The sequence below is a fragment of the Coturnix japonica genome, chromosome 2 (genome assembly GCF_054131305.1).
Source record: "Coturnix japonica strain WE chromosome 2, WE-NBRP24, whole genome shotgun sequence".
Taxonomy (NCBI): Eukaryota; Metazoa; Chordata; class Aves; order Galliformes; family Phasianidae; genus Coturnix; species Coturnix japonica.
The window spans coordinates 76,066,938-76,092,519 of NC_140664.1; the positions used below are offsets into that span (position 1 = coordinate 76,066,938).

A 25,582-nucleotide genomic window follows, 5' to 3' on the forward strand; every position below is an offset into this window, starting at 1 on the left:
ACTAAAGTCTAGAACTTTTCAGCCTTCTTAAATGACTAACCACGAAACATGCACATAGGACACTGGTGAAACCACACAGAGAAGCACATTTATGATACATGGCAAGAGTTGCATGAAGCCCACCTTTTACTGGAAAGCTTAAAATCCAGAGTGTTAAGAAAGCTCTGGATTTGTTTTTATTTTCTAAATTTTTAATCACAACAGAAAATGTTGTATTTAAGAACTGAAGTCACTAAACTATTACACTCCAGCTCCTACTTAAAAAATGACCAGACATACTGCTTGGCATTCCAGCAAAGATGAAACAGACAGCATATATACTCATAATTAACAACTACAAAGAAGCTCAAAATCACCACACAGGTTTAAGGGTGTATGGTGCTAAGCTTTCTTCAAAAATACATGAAATATATAACAAATTCTTCCGCTATCCAAAAGGTACCAATTTCAACAGGCTTACTGATCCTAACCCAGAGTTATGACAAAATATAAATCCAGAGCTCTTGTTCTGCAAACGAATTCCACTATGGACAAACTTAAAATGATGTAAAATAATTTCATTTTTTGGCTTAATTGACTTATAAACAGAAATCAGATAGAACTCTATAGTTCAGATGGGCAAAACCAGGTCAAAACGCACAGTGTCCCCATGGGCAACTAACTGCTCAGAACCATCTTATATCACAAAACATCCTTTTATATGAGGAATTATTTCAATGAATTACCATCTCTTCCTTAAGGCCAAGAAAGAGTGTAACTAATGCATGCTGAAGAGTATCTTTGCTACTCTAGGTGCCTTAGCTGCTAATTTAAAAAGCTTGACAAAGTGGCAACATCCTGCAATTCCACATCTCATGGAAACAGTCTTATTGAGAATAAAATGTATTTAGAGATCGTAGAGAATAATGACTGATTCTTTATTTTAGCAAAGCACCAATTCAAACGGTACTTCTGTGGGGCGTTAGATCACGCTGGTCAGCTTTTTTGTTGGCTTTTTTTTTTTTTTTTTAATTCAGATCTGAGCTAGCAAAAATATATACTAAAAAAACAATCCATCTAAAAAAAACAACACAACCCCCCCCCCCCCCCCCCCCAACAACAACAACAATTAATTTCAGTGAAATAATTCACCATATTCCAGTCAAATACACTCATGTAAACTCCCTGTCTGATTTGGCATTCATCAGTCTGGGTTTCATGACCTTTATGACCAGTGAACGCACACGACAGAGAAAGAACAGAGATTGCTCTTGAGTGCTGTATATAAAATAACAAGAAAACCCTCTGTGTGGGCAGATTCATCCCACTTAAATAGCTAATGGTAGAATGATCTATCAATTGATCTGAATGACCCTATCAACTTATGACATGCAGTATGAGATTGAGCCTTACATTAATAGTCTCTACAGCTCATAATTCAGATAGCTTATAGAGATTCAAGCTCGAGAAGAGCCCTTCAACTAATACAACATGGGTAGGTCTGAGACCAGTTTACATAGCCCAGTGAGAATACCCATTAGTTGTTCTTTCATCGATTCTCTAAAAACAACAGTTTCTCCAAGGGTCCAACTAATCCAGTCTTGTCTAAAAAAATAATCTATCAGTAAGTAACTCACAGAGATCAATATCTTCATATTTCAAGTAAAATCTTAAACAGTGATAATACTTGCCCCACAGAGTGTAAGAAAGACAATCAGTACACCGGTATGGCTAATATGCTTGGAATTAATGTAGGCAAAATAATATTAATGCTGAAGTGGGATTTAGTCAAATAGGAGACAAAAATACAATTAATATTAATGTTGTATAGAATAAATAATACAGACTTTCACACTTGTCACTGAAACTTTAAAAGTTTGTTTAATGAATGTAGTCACCTACACTTAGCAATTTTAAGCCTTGAGTAAGATGCTTAGATTCATGTCAATTAAATAATGACAAAATGTATAATAGAGAAAAAATTGATTAAACTGTAAATTTAATTTGAGAAGGTTATTAAAATTGTTGTTTTAGCATTGAGGGTAATTAATCCTTCTTAGGAAAAAATGTTGAACTATTAGTCTGAACTTTTATTAAGAGGGAGATTTATTTCCGCAAGATTTACTTCACTTGAATTCAAGTTTCAGAATTAACTACGAGTTGATAAGATGAATTGCCTCTGATGCACACGGAATCACACTAGAGAATGTATTATTGGCCTTTATGATTCTGACATTTATGGCAAAAACTATGTACACTGTTGGAAGCACAAGGATTATATTGTTTATGTTGTAAATATGAGAATTACACAGTGGAAAAACCCACAACTAGAATATTCCACAAAGGGGTTTTTTTTGTTTGTTTGTTTTAAATTGGGCCGGGGGGGTATAAGGAAGACCAGGCAGAAGACAGGGGGTAAGAGCTGGACCAGGGGTTTTGAGGCAGAGGGCACTGCCTATTTAATTATTCACTCTGTGGAAGAACTCAAAAAAGAAAATAAGTGGTATTTCCAATACAGAAAAGTTGCATGATGAGATAAATCACTTGCATTATAAAACTGCCTCAGCTAAGAGAAGACAGATTTCATCTACAGCATCCATCCAATTAAGGGAAGAAAACATTCAGAATACAGAATTTTCTCAGAGTAGCAAAATATTTCAGTAATTCTTGTGAGATATTACAGAATTAACTGTCAATTAAACAACTGTAACAAACACAATTATTGTCTTGAATGTGGTTTGGTGAGCAGAGAGAGATGCAGTCTTTTATTACCTTCAGCTGTGTGTTGCAAAGTCACTATAATGCAACGTACTCGAAGGTCTAAAATAAGATCCTGGATGATCTGAAGCATATCATTAGGTATCTCAAGTGCAGTAAGAGACTCAGAGCTAAGCCTGGAAAGAAAAGAAAAAAAATAACCTAACATGTAAACCTATGAGTCTTTTAAGCTGATAAAACTACGCAAATCTTTTTAAACTGGCTGTCAATACAGTAGCTTCACCCATATTAAGCCTCTGAAAACTAGCTACCCCATTCATAAGTTTACTTATTTGCTTAATTCATAAGCATGAAAATATAGATTTATTTTTCCTATAACATTAATGTCAATTCTTGCACTTTTCCTCCTGCCTTCCTGCAATGATCTTGTCCTTTAATCTAAGATTCCTTCTGCAGCAGAGGTACCTTCTTTTGCTATGTATGTATACAGCAAATCTTAGGTCTACAATGAGGATACTGAATTATAGTCTACCTGTATTAAACAATAACAGTCATCAATAAATGGTGATGTAGCCATGTGTCAGATCATGACGGTAACACAATACAAAATACAGCTACTGCCAAGTGAAGAGTGAATTCATTAACTATTTTGTTGCCAGCAGTGACTGGCCTCATACCACCAGACAGAGTAGCAGAAGATGGAAAGATTCACTTCTATTTTTCCCTTTAGAAATACCAATACAACAGCTCCTTACAAGAAATAGCATTTTAGCTTTTTAAAAAATGACTGTAGGCTACAGACTGTAGTAATGGGCACAAAGTGAAGTTTATTGTTTTTATTTATCTCCTGGGTGTCTGAGCAAGGACAACTCAAATGCAGTTGTTGTTTCTCTTGCTGTTAATACTGAACAATAGATTTTGACTTCTATCAGTTCAGCACAACTACTGAATTTGTAAATTTCATAAATCTGCATTATCTCAGTCATCGATGAAACACAGGGTTTAACAGACATCTGTGAGAAGTTTAAGCAACTTTACACTGCATAAAAGTACGTAGAGCTGATTCCATTCCCAAGTAAGCACAAAGCTTTCAACACCCTCACTTTTCCTTGTATAACTGACCCTAATGCAAATACCATTCTATACCTACAATGAGGCTGAAGTCTTGCAGGCAATAGCTTCACCTTATATTAAGCTCCAATTTGTCCTCTGGAACCTACTCAACCCGGGGAATGACAGAGTGTGATACAAAGAACAAAGCCGCATAACCACCCCCCTCTGTGCTTTATGATTTTCCAAATACAAACAAAAAACAATTGTTTGTAAAATGACTGAAAAGAGCAGGATCCTATCAGGCGCTTCAAGATGAAAATACGTTGGGAATTATAAAGATATGACCTAAGCTACTACATAAGTTTGCAACTAGTAAGGTTTATTTGCAATACACAGATTATTCAGAAGCGTCTATCTGCTTTGTTGGTGTGAGCACCTGGGAAGTGCTAAAAATACTCAACAAAAGGTATGCAACATTGCGACTCATCTCTAGAAAGAATTAACTACGTATGAGTTAACATGTGTAAGATAATAAAGAAGAAGGGTACGCTTAACTCTAATTTTCTTGTTATTGACTTTGAAACTTGCAGGTAAAAAGTACAGTGTCAAATCTAGGTATTACTTGAGTTTCCAAAAGCTAGTGATGATGCTTACATTCTCCATAGAGAAATGGAAGCAAATTCTGTACGTTTACTGAGACATTTTGAAATTGATGACACGCACACTAATTAGTTTATAAATAAACAATTATAAAAAGAATGACATCATGACATCACCTTTCATAAGACAATTAAGAAAGTAAACAGTATCTTAAGAATCACACTATAGTAGAGGCATGTCATTTTTACCCATTTTGGCAGAAATGTGAAGATGGGAAGATGCTAATTGCAAAGCTTCCTAATAATTCTACTCTAAAGAATCAAATCCCACCTCATGTAAATTATTTAATCAAACTTCTACCTAGGTTCTCTGGGTAAAATAAAGAGATTATAATTACATAGTAAGACTATGAGACACCATGAATTAAACTCGGACTCAGAATCCTAAATCTTCCACAAGCAATTTTTTTGTGATTATATTTTTGAAAAGAAAATTAACTTTCTCAGTACTCAGAGTATTTAACAAAAAAAAAAGCAACCCACAAACCCAAAACAATACGTGCTAAAAAAAGTACACATTCTAGCAGTAACAACATATTGCAGGTCAACAGCTTCGTTTACCTTACTGTCTGGATAACATGTGTTAGCCACTGGCCAGAAAGTTCAGATTTCATCTCCCAGCCACCATACTGTCTTGATTCTCCTTCTTTGAGGCTGAAGGGAAGCAAAGCTCCACGGATAAGTTTCTCCAGGGAATGCATAACTTCCTGAATCATTTTCTGTATCAGAATAAGGGAAAGCAAAATCAAACAAAAGACCTACCAGTATGCTTAAGCAGGAATGCGTGCACTTGCTATATATAGCACCTTGTAACATTAGATTTACATAAGGCTCCTCATGCTAGAGAGTCTGGAAGGATGAGGTATAAGGGCACACATGATTTAAGAAATCTGGTTTTCAAGGTGGTGATGCTTAAGCATCCTGCTTGGAAGGGCAAGTGAAAGAAAGCAATGTTTCCTTGCCATAACATACCTTGAAATCATTTTGTCTTTGTCTAGCGTTTTTCTTTGATTTTTCCATTTGGCCAGATTTTTCAGCAGTCTGGTGAAAATGAGAAAATTGAAAAGTGTAAGTATCTCATAACCACTTTTAAAATAATTCTGAAAAAGGGGGGTTTCAATGTGAAGAAGTGAAAACCAATCACTGAGTTTGTGATGTAATTATAAAAACTAACTCATGCTATCTGAACAGGCAGAGACTATACCTGACAATGAACTTTACTTCCAGTTGGTCAGTGTGCTAATGTTTAGTTCCGAGGAACAACGTTTATTTGAAACAAAGCTGGAGATAAGTCCAAGAGCAGCTCAGATAACACAAACTTCATAAAATTAAACTACTCTCATTAAAATGTTAATGAGAACTAAAACATACATAGCCTAATTGTGCAACAGATTTCTATGAAGAAATGATATTCTCCGCATAGAAGCTACCCAGATAAGAATACTGACATGAAGTGACAGATGCTTTATGTAATGTGAGCAATTTGGAATTGCAATGTGTGTAGAAGATGGTATGCTTTTTAAAACTTAATTTTTTTTCTGCTCATGTGCCTATATAAACAGTATTGTGCTGAAAATATTCTTGAGACAATTCAACTGACTGAAAAAGAGACACTGCAAAATAATCAGCATCTTCATGGACAGTTCACATTTCTGAAAACGGAGGAACATCAGCACACTTTGCATGAGACAGTTACAGTTGAAGAAAAACGTGGTTTGACTAATAGTCTTCCTGTTTGTAGTACAACTTTCTGTGGAGTCTACTGAGAAACAAAGCAAATTATAGAGAAAAAGCCATTCAAAATACCATGTTAAAGTGTAGATACAGCTTTATACTTAGAAAATCTCCTATTTAATGTATGTACAGCAACATCTACTGGACAAAGAGTGCAATAACAAGACAATAGTTTATTCTCAGACTAAGTTTACTTTCAGATTATTAAACTAAAATACTATCATTTGAATTCCATCTGTGTTACAGATTTTTAGGATAAAATAAGCATTTTGAATTGAAAATAAAATAGAGAAAAATAGAACCACAGAACTTAACAGTTTTGGAAAATAAAGTGCTATGAAACTGTTATACTCCAAAGCTGAACTCTAGAGTTTCAGACAAGGAGAACAAAGCTGAAGAATTACTGCTGTACATAATAACCATTTCCCTCTTGTAATGCCTGAAAAACAAAAAGAAACTGCACTCCTTTAAACCTCAAGTATCAAATTAAAATTCACACTCTTGCTGCTGGATTAAAGAACAACAAAAAGTTCAGAAATCTTTGATATGCCTTTTCTCAGTGGTTTTGCTGAAGATCAATCTTAATTCTTTCCTGCACAGACAGACCAAAACTATTTTGTGGTAAGACCAACGGTTACTACTCAGATACGCTATTTCACCTAGAATGATTCAAAGAACTACCCTTTTTAAACTGTTGAAAATATCACGTAAATCTTTAACTGACAGTATTGGAAGACACACGAGATAACCTTTCAGAAGTAAAAAAAAAAAACAACAAACCTACCCAAAAAAACCTACAAACCAAACAAGAGAAAATAAATACAGCTTATTATTAATAAGTGGGGATTTTCTTTTAGATTCATCGAAGTCCATTGAAATGATCCTCTATACCATTTTCACAGAACTTTTCTCACAGAATATTAGCAGCAAAGATGACTGCTTCCAGAACGCCAAGTTTCAATAATGATAACAAACAACAAGAGACACGGTAAATATATTTCATAAAAGACATATAAGACCTATATGGTTTCTTATAGAAAAAGATGTCAGGAATGAGCTGTGCTGACAGATTCTACTAGGTACCCTGGAATAAACCTTCTAAGTTATACCACTACATTCTCTTTGCTCCTCTCAGGTGACTTGTGGCAAGCAGATGCTCAAAAGGAACTGAGAGCACAGTCCTTCCTCCTGTTTCCAAGAACAAATGGATCTTACGTGAGGATGAAAATTGGTCCTATGTGTGACCAATGGATCAGAAGAAGCCATGTATATGGAGGAGAATTTCTTAAAAGCTCAGAATCTGGCCCAACAGGAGAAAACAGACACTTTGCAGACTAACAGGAAAAGCACTTTTGCCCCATTCCTCTCCCCACCAGCCCCCCCCCCCCCCCCCCCCCTTTTTTTTAATAACTAACATGGAAAACATGTTTTGATGGGACATAAGGTCACTGTAATTTCCATTAGCCGTTATTCTCAAGAGCAAAATTTCTCAACCTCATTTACAGTTCAAGTCTCAGCTTCCCTTGAAATTGCTTTCCTTTTCATTGCACTCAGAGAAAGAAAAATCACAATAACTTGCAGTTGAATTTGTGAAGTCAAATTTCCAAAGTGCTATTATCAAATACAAAAGTCATTTCCCTTACGAAATGAACAATTTTTGTGAAAGTCAACAGTATCAAGTTTATTCTTGATTCTACTTCCTTCACACAATGTTATGAGTAAATGCAAAACCTTTCTTTCAATTTTTTATCAGGTGAAAATACGATCATGAATAGAATCTATTTCACCATAGCTCCATATAGGCTATAGTACTTATGAGTATTATCATATGAAAACATTACAGTAAAAAAGAGACAGCGGTAAAAGTAGAACTGATAGCTTGAAAATGCAATTCTTTAGATAGAGAAAAGGGAAAATAACAGAATAATTGTCACTGTAGTTCTAATTTAGAGATAATTTTTGCAGTGGAATAATGCAACTGTGATGATTTAGGATTCTAAATACAGGATACTATAAGCATGACAGGATGAGAATTCTCAAGAGATTAAATGAGATTGTTACCAATAAACAAAAACCTTAGGTATATAAATATTTTTTATATATTATATATATATATAAATAAAGAAACCGATCTGAATAAGACTAGCTTACTATCCAACTGCTTTGTTGTATCCTGACTGACGCTATATCTGCTTGAAGACCTTGTTTTCACACTTTTCTAGGATCCTCAATGACCAGCATATGACTTGCAGTAACAAGTCTTTCCAGTGAAAGTTATGTAGATAAGGTATGAATGAGTGCCTAGACATCTCTTGAAGGCACAGAAGACTACATTTTACCATGCATAAATTATGTGTTTATTAGACTTGCTCCTTGGAAATATCCCAATCCTCTAATTCCCCTGAAGAAGGAGCAGCACAGCTTGAGGACCAGAAGTGAGCCAAAACTTATTCTGTGACCACATTTTAGCAATGACAGAAAACCAAAAGTTATTAAAATAATCCATTAATGAGTTCATTATCAAATGCGCCTTTTTCAAACTCATAAACAGTGCACACACAAATATGCCACATGATGGCATGAATCCTTTTTTGTTTTGTTTAATATCTTCTGCTACATGGAGTGTCAACATCATATTTACAGAACTGTAGAAATGAGATAATCTGAGCAAGGACTAGAAGCACAGATGACTACTGCAGCTGACTATTTTCAGACAAAACTCCCTGTACAGAATGCCTGCAAGCCAGCACTCTGCGCCTGGTCATTTTGCAACTCTAGTATTGAAACTATCTTCACTTCCAAATTCTTAAAGCTCAAGAAATGAGTATTCCTATTCTGAAGAAATGCAAAAATTTCTCTATGACTTTATCTTCTGCACATCTCTACCCTTCATTCAATTTGCACTTTTTTCAGACCATAAAAAAAGGGAAGTTTGCTGGTTATGATTAAGAGATGAAACCACACAGATATCAACTCCAGCATCTGGAATGCACACACACAGAATTCAAAGTTATCTCAGTATATGTATTTTACAGTAGCTTATTGGTCGATATTTTTAATAAACTAAAGATAGCATCTCTCAAATGCGTAAGATTTTAATTTATTTTTAAAGCTGAGAGGTTTGTAAAACAACGCCATCATGTCTTCCAATGAAACATAATAAATCAAATGAAATTATTACAGAATTATTAGGACATATTTATATGCAAGAATCCATACCTCACTGAACAAACTTCCATTCACATAAGAAATCCAGAGCTTCCAGAAGTTGGGCAGCTGACTTACAACAAGTTTTGTCAACTTTTCAACAAACACAACTTGCTGTGGTGCTTTGTATCGCCAGGCTAAAAGAGAAGAAATGGAAGGAGAAGAGTAAAACTAAAACCTTTGTATTAATAATATAACACATACTACAAGCTTGCTGTTGCCTTGTATTGAAGAATTGGTTATATGTTATTTACATAAACATTTCAGTGGAAAAAAAATAACAGCATGATCTGTATATAGGCTCATAATTGGTACACATGTAAATTCATTCTTCCTTTCTGTTATGCTTACTAGGTGCCAGTGCTATGACAGTACGCACCTGAACAAAGAAAGCCTATTCTGTATCTAATGCAATTCACTTAAGAATCCATTCAGCTGTTCCTCTGTCATTGAAACACAAACATAAACTAACATAGGAGCAATCAAGACATTAGAAATTTCAGATGATGAGGTGGTGATACTAAAGAAACCGGACTGCTAGGATAGGTTTGTGACCAAGGCAAGCAATGGGAATGGGAAGACCACTTAATCCTCAAAGCTCAAACAATTTCCCATTGTAACCTGGGTCAAGCTGCCATTGACAGTATTGCCTATGCATAACAGGAGTTAACCAGTCAGGCAAAATTAGCTGTATAAGAGTATTGTTAGGCATCACCAAGGCCTCACTACTTTGTTGAGTCAGTAGCTGGCCTTGAATCTTCCTGAAGAACAATGTGCCTTCAGTGATATCCATCTGCAGAGGTTCAGCTCCATTAATTATTGGTCTACTTGTTGATTGTATGGAAAAACACCTGTTCAGTAAAATTTTCTTTCACATCACAGCCAAAAATTTTAGAGAATGTCAATTAGCATTCGAAAATCCAAATCCAAGTTTGATAATTTACCTCCAAAATTTTGTCTTCACAGAGGATCTAAGACAACCAGTGGCAGTAAGTAACACTAATAAAGATGACTAGAAAGACTTGGTATCAACAAACCCATACAATATACAAGCAGATTAGGGATTTCAGTTTGTTTTTCCAACTGTGCAACACAGTGGACATATGTAAACGTAGGTATGTGTTTCCAAACAGAACAGTCACCTACCGTCATTGCGGCCAGACTGAAAACTGCTGCCTCTTTTCAGTGAAGCAGTTTGACTGAGATGGCCAATTGGAGATGGTCGCACATCACTGTCCAGATCTAGCATGGAGCTGTGGAGCAACGACGTGCCTAAGGAAAGGGGGGGTGGGGGGGAAGCAGTAATGATGATTTTGCATATCAAATGATAAGCATGTGCAAAGGAATTCTATATAATAATAATTTCTATATAATAATAATAATAATATATTCTATATTATAATAATTTTATATGGAAGTGATAAAAGACTAAAGTTATCTAGCAAAAACAATCTTGCTTACTTAGGGTGTTTGTTCATCTACATCAATGCTATTCCATAACACTGCTTTTGACTCTCAAAAAAAGCCCAAAATACTAGTAGCAAGTGAGAAATATTCTTTGGTCGGTATGTCTCTCAGCTTTTACAGCTAAGGCTCTACAATTAATTGTTTGAAAGCCATGGATAAATATGTATTTATATGACATTAATGGCAGGACACACACTTTCTCATGGCTCATAACTGAATATTCTTTTGACAGTAAAGGTTTTCTGTGCTATTTACATTGAAAAGGGCAGAGTATTCAACTGCTTCTAAGATATACAGAATGCTTCTAAGATGCACAGAATACAGGTAGCAACGGTACATCCATCATGAAGCAAATAAACTAACAGCATTGTGTTCTTGTGTATGGCTATAAATCACCTTGTACATACACACAATATTTTGCAGAAACCAGAGTTACAGTTTTCAACTAATTTGATTTTCTAGAATATCTGCCCATATGTACATCACTGTAACTTAGTCCTAAACAATCATACAACTTGATAGAAGTAGATACTTGGAGGATAATAAATGTTTTGGAAAACAGCCATATCATAATGATAAGACCATGATTATTATTTTTTTAAGCACATCAAAGTACTGTTGGTATTTCTCTAAGTCCAAATTGTTGCTTTATGCACTTCACTTTAAAGACATTTCTGAAGGTAAAAAGGGACAGCAAGTCACTTTACTTCAGCATCTGGGGCTTAAAGAACAATATTAACCATTGTGAAGCTTACTGCAAACTTGCAAGGTTGTTCTTGAGCAGAATTCTTCCTCCCGTATCAATGGCTTTTTAAGAAATGTCCTGTGGCCTCAAGGAGGCGCTGTCATTACAGAACTCACGGTCAGTTCCTGGATTCGCCTCCTTACTACTCACACTATAAAACACCTCAGCAAATTTGACTCCTTTGCTGCAGTTAAAAACTGCCACACTGCTCTAATCAACTTGGTGAACCCAGCTATCTTTGGCCTGCATTATTGTTCGTTGACTATATAACTCCACTTACTAAAACTGGCTTATATTTACAACACTGTTAATATCAATGAGTTTGCAGCTACGTGGAATCTGCTGCAGTGGGTGAGTGGCACTATGAGCAATTTCTATTATGAGTTGGAGTAAGAATTGGGGACTTTTCGTTCTGCATCAACTAAAACCAGACAGTAATGAGGAAGGAAAACACTAATGCTATCAGGAGTTTTAAAAGTAGGTAATGTATAATGCAAATCCATATAGTTTATTACGATCTAGTATTATCACACTATCCATTCAACACAGATCTGCATAAGGTTACGTAACATCTGCATTTGGATTTAGTATGATTACCAAAGCATATTTTAAACACTGTAGATTTGTAATAATTAATTTGTGGGAAAACATTCCAGCAACCTTGCAGAATGGAGAGGAAGCAAAACAAATCTATTTCTCTCTAGCTCTGAGAAACAAAACAACCAAAAGCAATAATGTATCTGATAACTTGCAAAGATTCTATCCAGAATAAAAAAGAAAAATGTAGAAAATTCTGAGAAGTTTTAAGTGTCTCCCATAGTTCCTTGGTTTCCATAAAAACATGACCCTGAGATTCAACATATCTATGTTTTATTTGGTTGAAAAAAACCAAAAAACAAAAAAACACAAAGAACAACACAACGTGCTCGTAAGGACAAATCAGAAATGTCACAGGCATTGCTAGTAAAAAAAAAAAAAAAGCAAATTTATATGCCTGTTTTATATTTTAAATCAAAAAGTAGCAATCCTATTTTCACAAAACCTGCATTTAGAAAAATGCAAGATACACCAAAGCTTCCCTCTTTGATGTCTTCCTATATAATTCATGCTTTCACCCTTCGAACACCTTGTTAATAAGATGAATTTCTTGTAAACAGATGGTCTCTTAAAATGACAGTGCCAATTAGACCTTGGAATTAAGAAAAACAGATACACTTACCCAAACATCTTAATGTGAATTAGTTCAATTAAATCCATTTGTCTGAGGGAGCTGAAAACCTAAAAATCCTGTATTACTGATATACTAACCCCACACTGCCCAAATGGTTTATATATATTCACCAGGAACAGAAAACACATAAAGAATACTCTCTTGTTCCACCAGAAAAACCACATCATCAGCTTGCAGCCGTACCAGGAAAAGAAAGTTTAACATCAACTAATTTCTTAATTGGTTGTCTAGCATTACAAGCAACTATAACACAGCAGCAGGGAACTACAACAGCACATATACCCTCAGGACTAATAAACATCTGGACTACATTAACAAAGCTGATCTTGCTCTCACCCGACCAGAAGATAGCGCTTGAAGACTACACACTAACACATAAATCTTGCATTAAAAAAAAAAAAAAAAAAAAGTGGGAATTGACTTACAAACACTTTTTCTCCCAACCCAGCTCATTCCTTCTCTGGAGCCAAGAGCTTAAACTTAGCTGCATAATGTAATGCAATGAATTAATATTAGTATGGACTGTAGACAATAATATTTATAAAGTTAAATGAACTACTCAAATACTAACTGACTGCTTTTCATTTTTTTATTTGTATGCTATTTCTACGTTCTTAGATCCTGAATACAGGATAGCAACAATCTCAGGTTTTAAGAAATTAACTCTTCATTGTGTTAATAGCTTTTAGGATATCAGATATACATTTCTGGATGACATTTGTTTTATAAAATCATACTGCATCTTTGAAGCTACAGAAATGCTGGTTTTGTTGTTTTTTGCGTCTACGTGGAGCATATCTGTCTGACCCCCATGACAATTGTATATTTAACCAAGGAAACACAGGAAAAATAAGTGTACTACATTCCCCTCTCCTACCAAGCAGTCATGACATACCAGAAGTACTGTTACATTTATTATTACAACTACTCTAAAATTATGAGATCAAATAATACGTTTTAAGGACCTTAACACTGCTTTAATTTTTTCTTTTTAAGGGATTTTACAGGGCTTCAATTTTTTTGCACACAAGGCACACAGAACAACATACAAGTAATTCAGATAGTGTGTGAGATACAAAGAACACAGTGCCTGATACAAATAAGATGCTTTTTTCTGACCCCTCTGCTCTAGTGCAATAAGATATCATTAGAATAAGAATCTCAAATAAAATCCAAGTGCAATGCTTTCTGAGGTCATTTAAATTATTTCCACTTTTCCTCAAACTTATCAGGGCTGGAGCTGATACAGAATACAGTGTAACTGTGGCTGATGCACATGCCTTGAGGTTTTGTGCATGCTGTCTGCACACTCCTGGCCTCGATGTAAAAGACAACTAGTGTGAAATGTGCCTAAAATAAGACACTTTCATGCTCAACAACTGAAATCTTTTAAAGGAGCTTGATTTCTGTGTTATAAAACAATTACAGAACCAAGTGTAAAGAGGTTCCATAAAGCTGCCAGGCCATGGCTGTGTCTGCTTCTCTCAGCCACCTCAGAGGACTGGGAGAACCCCACCTCTGGCTGCCACCCAGCCGCATCCATACCACTCAGCCGAAGCTTTTTAAAAGGCTTTTTGCAAAAGATACTGACTGACTACAAGAAGTTTACACAAAGCATCTTTTGCAGCAACAAACAAAAAAGTTAACAAGTGGCCAGCCTCGGGCCGAGTCATTCGTCAGCGTGATTTTCCACGGCAAGTCAAACAGCAGTCATTACACAGACTAAATGTATATACACAGCATGTATATGAGCAAGATTAGGAAAGAAAAAGCCTCTACAGATGTGCAACCAGGTGAATACAGTTACTGTATTCTTTCATCCATTATGTATCTGGGAGTGAATTTTCTCACAGGCCACAATGGTGAGGGAAGGCTGATCTATAGCCTCCGGACGCTCAGAAGGGCGGCCGACTTCCTTACCACCCTTAAACACCTTTGAACATTTTTTCCTGCGCACAGCGGGCCCTTGTCCTGTGCTGCAGCCTGACCACCCACTGTTGCTTGTTGACCAAACACGCGGTGCCTGGAGCCTGCACTGACACAACCAGGATAAGATTCCTTTCAAGGACGCCGCAGAGAGAATTTCAATTTGTCTGGGCAAGAAATTAGGCGAGCAGGAGAAATTACCTAAAAATTAACCTGCTCAGCAGATGAATGACTGCATTTTCTTTTCCTTGAGTACCTTTTCCTTACTAGCATTACTAGCAAAGAAATAGGTGTGGGGATAAAATTGCTTCAATTTTAAGGAAAGAACATTTCAGGAACACATTGAAAAATGAACATTTTAAAAAATATTTTTAAAATCTTAAGGCTAGTCTTTGTTATCCCAGTTGTAGAACAAAACCATTTTTTTGGTTCACCACAAAAAAGGGCAATTGGGTATACTGTTATTTTCAGAGGCGTTCTAAGTATTTCACAACGTAAGGGTAAACCTTACTGTCAGTCCCGCAGGCCAAAATACACTGAAGCAAAAGCCAAATACTTCAAGCTCAGTGTATAAACAAAAGTGATGTCATTTTACTACACCAGCTCCAATGGACACTATGATCTTCAGTGACTCTGAAAACAGTTTGCTTCTACTTCATTTCCTGTGTAGTGATTTAAAAGATTCAAGAAGACACCAAGGTAAAATTCTGGCCAGAGGACAGATTCCTTTATCTTCAGTGTTACCATTTCTTTTTCAGCTTTGCTTTAAAACTACACGTGCTTCTTTTTAATCACAGTATTTAATATCTGCACGAGATAGGTTCTTACTATTTAAAGTATTAGATAAAGAACAGTGCCCCCCCGCCAATCCCCACCAAAAATCTAAACAACAACAAAGTTACAGGCACAGGTGGTAAAAGACAAAAACAAATCTGGTGTCAAATTTTGCACTGATTAATTTTTAAAATTTAATTAATAACCCATTAAGGGTTTGCTTGACATCTGCTGTCAAAAGAGTATTTCTGCTACGGACAGGGGATGTAGTTTAGACATGAAATGGTTCCCAGCTGCAAGAAGTCTTCTTCCAGATGTACAGTAAGCAAAGGCAATGGAAGAGAACCAGCTGCTAGGATAACAAATTGAAAAGGCCCTTTTGACACAAGCCTTGCTGGTCTGCCTGATCTAACAAAGATAGATCATTCATTGCATGGTGAAAAGAATCTCAGTGTGGCACAGAAGACAGACCATTGCAGTTTAAGTATCCATCTCCCTTCTTCACGCTACATACAACTGCTGTTATATCCTGGCACAAAAAGCACTTGCTTGTACAATATTCTGAGTGCTGCAAAAATTGCCTTCTTTCAACAGTTAGAACAACAAAAACCCCATCACTACGACTGAACTATTATACTTGAATATCAAGAACTACCTCTACGTTGGGAACATCGAAAACATATTTTGCAGACTGAAGGGCAGTAGAAAGGCCATGCTACCACTTTCTTAGTGTTTCCACGTGCAGGTTTGGTTTCTTAAGGGTATTAACAGCTTATATACTCTAAAATTACACATATCACAAAAAGACCAGTTAGAAGATGCTTTCAGTCAGTTTGAAGATAACTGTCCCTATCCATTTTAGCTCAGATGATCATGAAACCTGTCCAGCCAATACTGAAGGCTAAGCAATAACCATTGGCCACACAGGAAACGGTCCAATCTCCATAGCTTCTTTTTCTGGTACTCACAGTATGAATCTCATTGCTTGATTCATTTTGGCTAGCTGCCTAGTGCCCCAGGCAGATTTTCAACTAAACCTCATATATTTACATCTATTTTCATGCCATTTAACATTATTATATCCTCCAGGTTTCCTGTACTCCAACAAGTCTGAAAAGCTGAAGACCATACTAAAGATCTAAAATTATGCCCCAAAACTAGGGGAACTGCCAAATAAAGTTAAAAATTACAAATATAACAATTTTTTAATTGAAGGGAACTGTTTTCTATCCAGATACCAGGTCTGAAAGTCCTCAGGCTTCTCCAAGTCTTGGTTCAAAGCTCAGAAGAAGTAACTCAGGATTTAGCCAAAAAAAGGCACAAAATATCATCAGCACAATTCAGTTTGTCATCCACGTACCTCTTGCTAGACATACTAGAAATACCACTTCGAGTATATTGGTTCTCTATGTTAAATTTTATATTTGTAGCCACCAGAAGTATTCATTTTCCTTGTTTTAGTCTCATCTGTATCTTCTTAACAAATAACTATATATGAAGTAAAAGCAGCAAACCAGCTTTATCTACCTCAGAACCTTCCAGCAGGCTGCAATAGCAGAGAGCAATCAGATTTATATGGATTCTGTCATTGTTTCAGGAAATCACTTCACAACCATAATTAAAAAAAATGCCATTAACAAGGGGGCACTCATTAGACAAAGGTAATGAATCCACACAGAAAAGTACATTTACTTCTTGTCAATACTGGAGCTTTGTCTTGACTGTCATTACTAGTGGCCCAGACAAGACGATACATTGACACTATTTCTTAGTGAAGATAGGAGTAGATCCTATTTCTCTGTATGAAAAAACTAAGCGTTAAGTCTCAATGGTCATCCTCCTGGTACTGCGTAAACAACTTGGAATGCACTGTTAGTTTGTTATCAATGGGTATATTTGGACTAAGTACTCCTTAGAATGCATTTGGTTTTGTTTTTTAGCCTGTTTAGGAAATAATTACAATGGTAGCCACCCTTTCCCGAATCATGACCCACAAATTCTTTGAGAACGTTTGGAGATTCACAGTTAGCTACCAAACTCTGCGCCAAGAATGTTAATAGAAGACTTCTCCAGATAAGAAAAGCAAAGTTTCTTGTATAATTCCAAATCCATTTCAGGTAGTAAAATTCATCATGTATAACAACTTACAGCTCCAGTGTGCTTCCAAAACTATTAAGTCAGCAGCAAAATTATTTGGCACAAACTCAACAGAAAGTTGAAAAATAAAACACAAGTATCTATTTATGCATTTGTATGCAATCTGTTACTCCACTGAAGAGCTTTGATTCAGTTAGCTTGAACCAACAGAAAAACTGCTAATATCAGCCACAAATGTTGGTACATTCAAGGTGGGACTATTCACATACTCTAGCAGACACCATCTGCTAGAAACAAAGGATATTATCCGTACTGAGGAGAGAAACCTAGGAAAATATCTAATGCATTTGTCAAGAGGCTGTCAACATTATGACCCACCTCCTCCTCCAAATACTACATGTTCAAAACCTTTTCTGGAAGCATATTTTAAGGACACTAGTCTGAAAATTTACTACTGTTATGTTATAAAAATAACTTCTGAGTTTATGAATGTATAAAACCTATTTCTGATTTCAAGTTGATTTGAGTCCTTGAAGTCATGCAAAACCAATTTGATATCTGAGCGAAAAAAAACACTCTTTTCCTTCTAGAAAATTATGCATCAGTGAAAGTAGATGAAAATAAATTCCATGTCTCAGATCACAGTCAGCACTGTTCTGCTTGGCAGTTAATACCAACTCTTCCAAGTTTCCTCTTTGCCTTCTCCCCTCTGGTGTATGTTAAAATTAAAGATCCGTGGAAAGAAGAAACTGAGTTTAGCAACTTTCCTTTGCTCAAGCTGATATTGAATGGGGAATACTATGAATCAGGATCAATATAATGTGCGCAAAAACTAAGGACCATAGAAAAGGATGAAAGAAAACTATTTAAATGGTACTAGCTTTTTAAAATAAAAGTCATACTATATTAGCATTTTTTTTTTCATGCAAATATTAACTATTCATACATGCATTTACTGGGCAGACAAGTTATGCAAATTTCTCCATCTGTGAGCCAAACAAAGCTGCTAACATAATAAGTTCCTTTGATATTAAGGCTGAGGTAAGCAGAATTGTTGCAAGAAAAACACCAAAAAGGTTAAGATTTTCAAGACAAGCCGTGGAATTTAGGTCCATTTTTGATTAATTACTGGACCATGCACATCAATATTATATAGACTACTACAACAAAGAAGTCACAAGTATTTAACATCTTTGTGCCCCTATTTTTTCTCTTAGATAAGAAGCTAAGGGATTGGTATATAATGTTTTGCAACTGAAAGGAGAAAAAGATAGTTTAGAATCATTAATATTGGCCATTTTCACTAGTGAATTTTGCCCTTCACGGATATATACTGCAGGGTCGGGTCTCTCAGGTTGTTGGGAAGGATGAGAGATGGTGAGGTTTTGGAAATGTTCTGGATTTTGACTATGAGTACAAGAAATCAGCCTCGCATTCCAGCTGGTCCCATAGCACTCAATAACGTGTTGTAGCAAAAAAAAAGTCCGTGTATACTTCAAGCTACAACTTACTGACATCACTGTCACATTAAGCACACTGCGAACCCTATACCTGAAGTTGTAATCTCTGCTGAAGAACAAAATGCGAGAATCTTGCAGCAATTAATTTCACAGCACTTATCTGCCACAGCTCTGACTAAGAAAAATTACTGTGCTTCTCAGAAGAGAACATCTCAGTTGGCTTGGGATAAACAGAGACAAAACGGGAATTACTACTCATTTTAGGAAAATCAGTAAACTTGTTAAGACTACTTGAGAAACAACACAGTATTTTCAATTTCTAATCCAGGTTATAGATTTAACTCCTAGAAACACCAGGTCTGTAGTTTCCTGCCAATTCCCTTTTGAAAATACAAAGATGTGATGGATTATGACTGGTAGCTCAATTGCTGCCACACCTGCGAAGCATCTATGAGGGTGCATTTCTTCAAGGAACAACACTGGCAGAACTAGACAGAATACAGCTAAATATTCATATAGCTCTTAATGTAAAATAGACAAACTGAATACTTAAGATAATCTCACAGGTCTGTGTTTGAACAAAAAGAATCAGTTTTGAAACTGCACTGGCAAAAAAGAGTAAGAGAACCCTGTGTTATCATTTACTGCATACCAAGAAATTAGACTTTATCATATGGTACTTTGATGTCCTTCATAACAATACACTATCAGTATACTGTACGAAGAAGAATATAAATGGTGGATTTAACGTGACTTTCTAGTACTATTTCTGGAGGACTGTATACCTCAGGTATATGACTGAAATTTTTCCCATTTAAGAAGCTTACAAGTTCTAAATAAAAAACAAACAAACAAAAAAATAAAACAACAAACAAAATTCTAACAGATACTTCCCTTTTATAATAAAGAAAAAAATATATAGTTCAATATTTAGCTTTGTGAAAAGCTATCAAAATTAAGCAGAGAACAACAACAACCAAAAGCATCATTCACACACTAAAACTTGTCAAAGAAAAGGCAATGCCAAATTCCTAAGTGTCAAATACATATAAGTAACAAAAACATATCCTTGCCTTTTTGCTCTTTAACATAGCTCTCCTTACAGTTGTGCATGAGCTGTAGAATCCACTGATGCTGAGCACCGATGCACTGCCAAGCAGGGTCCCCAGGCGCATGAAGATCAGAAAGATATCTGCAAAATCCAGTCCAAAAATCACAGCTCTGACTTGACACATTAAAGGCCTCATTAAAACAGAAATATCTTCATATGTATTTATACACACATATACACAGAGATGTATAATTTTAAAAATTCAAGAACTTGTACCCAATGCAAATGCAAACTTTGCATTCTCACTTCCTAATTTAGTGAAACAAAATTCTACTAAAAAAACCTTATAATAATATACAAAAGCACATACACTGAAAATCAGATTAGGTACGTATTTTCTGTTGTGCCTCTAGAAGTGTTCTCTGGTAACCAAGATTTTTATCTGTCAAAGTTGCAGATCAGTATTTCATGTTTCACTTGAAACCTCTGATGACATCTCAAGCATATAAAATATGGTACTTTGCTCCCCACTTTGCACGTCTCAATTGGAACAGGCAAGTACAGAAGGAACTAATTTTTGGTGGCTCATTAATCCAACCATGGACATGCATAGGCAAATATAAACTAAGCCCCTGGTTGTTGTTTTTTTATTTTCCATTAGGTTGTGCGCACACTGTGGGACTGCATCTTATTTATATGTATATATATATACACTCACAAACACAGGTTGCTCCAAAAGTAATGCCTCTCCTGTTTATTTCCATGGAAACTACAACTGCTACGAAGAGCAAATTCTCAGCTACAAAACACTATTTTTCAACACAGTCACCACCATTACTTCTGTATTTTCACCAGTAATGAACATGAGCCTTCATGCTGTGCTCTCAAATATCTGTCCCAGTGGAAGCAACTCACTGTCACCACTGCTGAAATGCATCACCCACTGCCTCACTGTACTCACATCTACTATTTGCTCCCCAGAAAAGCTGAGGAACACCAATGAATGTCAGTGGGTGCCATTTTTTCCTCACATGGAGGAATTTAATGGCACACCTTTGTTTCATGCTTTTGTGTCCACTGCCTCTCTGTTGCCCTCTGTCATATGGCAACAAATATTACAGAGTATTGGTGGGATTGCCATACCACCACCATCTCCATTATATTCTGCATTAAAAACACAGGACAAATTCAAAAATTCAAGATGCTCAAGATGAAATACACTAACTTCTCTTAAGCAGTGCAGTGAGCGTTTTAACTCCTTCACAGAAGTGATGTTACTATAATAACACCTAAGGTTAATTACGAATGCATTGCAAAAATTGGTCTTCCTTGTCTGCAGTACTTTCACGAACAAAATGAACTGTCAAAGGACAATTGGTGGGATAGATGAGAACATTACACAACCAACCATTTTGACAGGGTGGTATTTATAAACTATGAGCTCATGTCTTTCCTTAACATTTAGGGGGACTTTAGTCATTGTTTAGACACAAGATTTAATAAATAAATAAATAAATAAATACGCATATATCACTAGCACTGGAAATAATGCATCTTCTTGCTTGTTCAGCGATATGTTAAACATTACCTTAAAAATATTAAAAAAAAAAAGTTATTTTTAAGGTTTTTCAAGACTAAAATAGAAAGAAAGAAACAGTAGCCTTTTCAAGACACACAAAATGTTTAACACTCCTCATCTTAAAATGTAACTCTAACAAATATGCAATATTTACACGGCACCTAGAAGAATGAGAAGGACTAAATGCACACTGGTCACTGTCCTCATAAACTAACAAAGTAAAAGGGCAGAAGACTCCAGCATTCCCTGCCTGTGAAACTGGGCTGGGTGAACACAAAAATACCTTAAAGACCTCACACAGGTGTCAGATTTCTAAGAATGCTACGTGCATATTGCATTCGGTCTTCAACTTTTAAGATAAGTGGAAAAAAACACAGAGAATATCAAGCCACACTGGGAGTCCTACCAACACTCAGGGCTCAAAAGCTTGCTAGTAACTTCGTCAAATGTTTCAGAGCATTCTAAATTCTGTTCCCAAGGATTGTAAAGCAGGCTAAGGTCTATTGTTAGGGTAAGGTCTGAGCAACTCAAGTTAGTAATCCTACCATTGGCTTGGACATAACCTTACAGAATGAGAGCAAATATAGGAATTTTAATGAAAAGTAGAAAATTGGTAAATGTTCATGAAATGTAAAGGACATTCATTATTTAGAATGAACAGTAAAAGAGTCAAAAACAAATTTAAACTCAATTCTGGATTAAAAACTTTCTATTATCTGACTCAAAATGATGCATTTTTAACACCACGCTGAAATGGAGCACAAGTTAACATGCAGTCTATTTTGAGATCTGCATCTTACAAAGGATCATTTCATACACAGCTTACAATGAGATGATTTAGAAGAAGAAATGAACATACCTTTATGATTTTTAAAAACTACAATCTCAATCACTCCATAAACAATCAAACATCAATCCAAAATCATTATATATTCAAAAAAATCACAACACAATCTACTTTCAGCTTTAAAAGCAGTATTCAAACTATCATAAAAAATAGTAACTACCCTATTTAGGAAACAATAAAATATGTATCTAATATCATAAATCCAAAGAAGACAAAAGTTGAATGACTACCTTATATAACGTTTCTGATCATGCAGTGTTGATGGAGTTTCAAGGAGTTTATCCAACAGAAGTTCTCTTAAAGCTTCTATTCTGGTTTCAACTTCAGCATAATCTAGGAGTGAGGAGAGGAAATAAATCTCACCCGTGCTTTCAGTAGTAGCATGAACTGAAAATTACATTATTTTTCTAGGACATCAGACACTTTTGGATTTATTATGGGAAAAAATTTAAATATGTACCTGATATTTTCATATACAACAGTTCTATGAAAAAAGATCATACTTTGAAATCTTTCCAACAGTACGTTGGAATTATCCACAGTCCCATTTTCAGTCACTGTAACCCTTTTTTCTCACACCAAATGTCCAGTCTTAATAAGTAAATTTGACTGTGAATATACCTCGCATAGAAAATCTGCTAGAAATATTATTTAACTTTTCCTATATATACACATAACTTTTAAGGATTAAAATCATATGTCTCTTTTAACTACTATGTGCTTTTTAGCTTATATGCTGAGAAGAAACAGAAGTAATACAATACATATCTTACATTTTTTGAATACTTGAACCTCTGTCTTTCCAAAGAGCGACTTGGCCTTTTCGTAGTCATTAATAACCACATCATAATCACCCTTAAAAACAACAATAAAAAACAAATAAACGTTTATATTTATTAAAAGGTAACAGTCATTTCATCAAAGGTTAAAGTATTTTTAAAGGTTTATACCTTCTGGATATTTCTTTCTATATTCAGTGGAAGGTTGAAAAGAAATTTAAAACGCTGAAGAACATTGAGTGCATTTCTTGTTGAATCAGCTTTATCCTTGCGGCCCAGCACTTCTTGGAATAAAGTATCTGCTGTGTTACTGGCTCCTGTTTTAAAAAGGATGAAGTTAAGTGAAATTAGAGCAAGTAAACGGTTTAAATCATAAGCAGATTTTCCTCATTTTAATGAATGGCATCATCATCTAAGCTTTTTTAGAGAAAATGAATAACTATTGCAAAGTTTTTACTGTTTCTTCTGTGCAACAGTTTTTACATTTTACAACTGATGAAATACTATTTCAGAGGGAACCACTTAGCATTTTAATGTGGTAAGACCCCTGTGCAATTAAAAACAATCACTCTTTCCTATTTCAAATGCTTAACTTTGTTGCAGATATTTTATAGCTTGCTTTGGCTCCAGATCTACATTTTTACAACTAAATTATGCATCTCAGGATATGGAAAAAGTCACAGAAAGTTTTCGCTCTTAGAAAAGTATAATTTCATTATGTTAATTAATGCTATAGCTTCCAGAGTTAGGACCGTGAATTTTGCAAGCATCCAGTGTTCTCAAATTAATTCTTAAATACAATTAGTAATGTTCAATTTAAAAGAAACACCTTTAGAAGTACTGGTGATTAAATCACAGACAATGGTGTGACTGAAAAATTAACTAGTTGGTAATTGTAACAGAATGAATATTGTTGTCTTCACCGTGCATTTAAACCCTGTTTAGTTTCATCACATACAGGATAAAGGCTAGGACAATAATTACATGCAATCACATTGTGATATTATTCATGGATATTCTTCCACACAGAAATCCTTAGAACCTTTTATGATGGAACGTGTTCTATTTTGTAACAGAGTTTTTCCATACTTCCTGAGAGATTAACAGTATTTCATTTATATTCGCACACGATTATTTGCATTTTTCAACTCGTGACTTATTTTTAATTAACCAATAAAAGAAAAAAAGAACTGGAAATGTTTTAGCCTTTTTGATCGTTGCATGTAAAAGTTTCTACATTATCTGGTCTGGTGACTATAATTTAAGCAAAGATGAAAAAAATTACATCAGTCTCACTGGGTGGCTTGCATGCCATTTTCTCTAGTCAACACTGTGGGTGGCCTGTTCATGTTAAAAGTAGTCTTTGTAAAATAATTGTTATATCTAAATAATGTTTAAACTTGGTTGAAATTCTAAAGCCCTGATGTAAAAAAATGTTTTGTCACGACAGCTATTCCTACTACATACTATTTAATATAAAATACTTTAACACACTATGGAGAAATACACAATGAGAACAACTAGCTGGATATCTAAATACAGATCACTGGTGAAGTTTGATTTTATTTTCTCTTGATGCTTTAACAAATGTTAATTTTTTTGAGCCCTTTGAGTAAATACATTCGGTTTGTTTGAATTCATGTGTTTCTCATGCATTCTATTAACAGTCAAGAAGAAACGTACTGTATTCACAAAGTTTTATTCACAAAACACCATTTCTTTAATTCACTGCCTTATCAAATGTCTAATTACTTTTTCAAAGTCAATTGGCAACTGCAACAACAGTGATTTCCATCTCCAGTTCAAAACTGCACATTCATTTGTACAAAATTAATGATGTAAAATCCTCAATTTAAGGAAATGATTTTACTTCTTTTTCCTGTTTTACTTAGAAAATGAAGTGTGTTAAATCCAATGCCTTGATCACTTTCAATGCTTTCTTCAGAATAGGTTTCTCTTCTAGGGCTTAGAAAAACATTGTAAAATTTCTTCCCTTCTCTGCTCTTCCCAAATCCCTTCTACATTAACAATTTATCTATTCACTAGTAATGAATAATCTAAAAGTAAACTAGGAAGCTCATGGATAAAGGATGACTGATTATACTTTCCAAATAGACAATATACTTTGTTCAAATTACAGGAAAAAAAAAAAAAGATAAAAAAAGCTCTTGTTAAGCAACAGTTGTCTTTTATAGAACCTGTCAAAAACAAAACTTAATGGAACTTGACTGACCTCCTATAAGAGGCAATTCTTTGTGAAATGAAGTGCAGCCTAT

The 25,582-nt window shown here is 35.2% G+C and overlaps 1 protein-coding gene across 2 annotated transcripts in view; it reads right to left on the minus strand.

The window, feature by feature from the left end:
- EXOC2 (exocyst complex component 2) overlaps positions 1 to 25,582 on the minus strand; it is a 119,430-nt gene that overhangs the window by 47,614 nt on the left and 46,234 nt on the right. For both annotated transcript variants that reach the window (XM_015854490.3, XM_015854493.3), the window contains exons 8-16: positions 23,478 to 23,623; positions 23,301 to 23,382; positions 22,758 to 22,860; positions 20,124 to 20,242; positions 10,497 to 10,622; positions 9,363 to 9,487; positions 5,382 to 5,450; positions 4,971 to 5,128; positions 2,752 to 2,873 (exon numbers count right to left, since the gene is read on the minus strand). In XM_015854490.3, the coding sequence (XP_015709976.2) occupies positions 2,752 to 2,873; positions 4,971 to 5,128; positions 5,382 to 5,450; positions 9,363 to 9,487; positions 10,497 to 10,622; positions 20,124 to 20,242; positions 22,758 to 22,860; positions 23,301 to 23,382; positions 23,478 to 23,623 (1,050 nt within the window). The remainder of the gene's footprint in view (positions 1 to 2,751; positions 2,874 to 4,970; positions 5,129 to 5,381; positions 5,451 to 9,362; positions 9,488 to 10,496; positions 10,623 to 20,123; positions 20,243 to 22,757; positions 22,861 to 23,300; positions 23,383 to 23,477; positions 23,624 to 25,582) is intronic.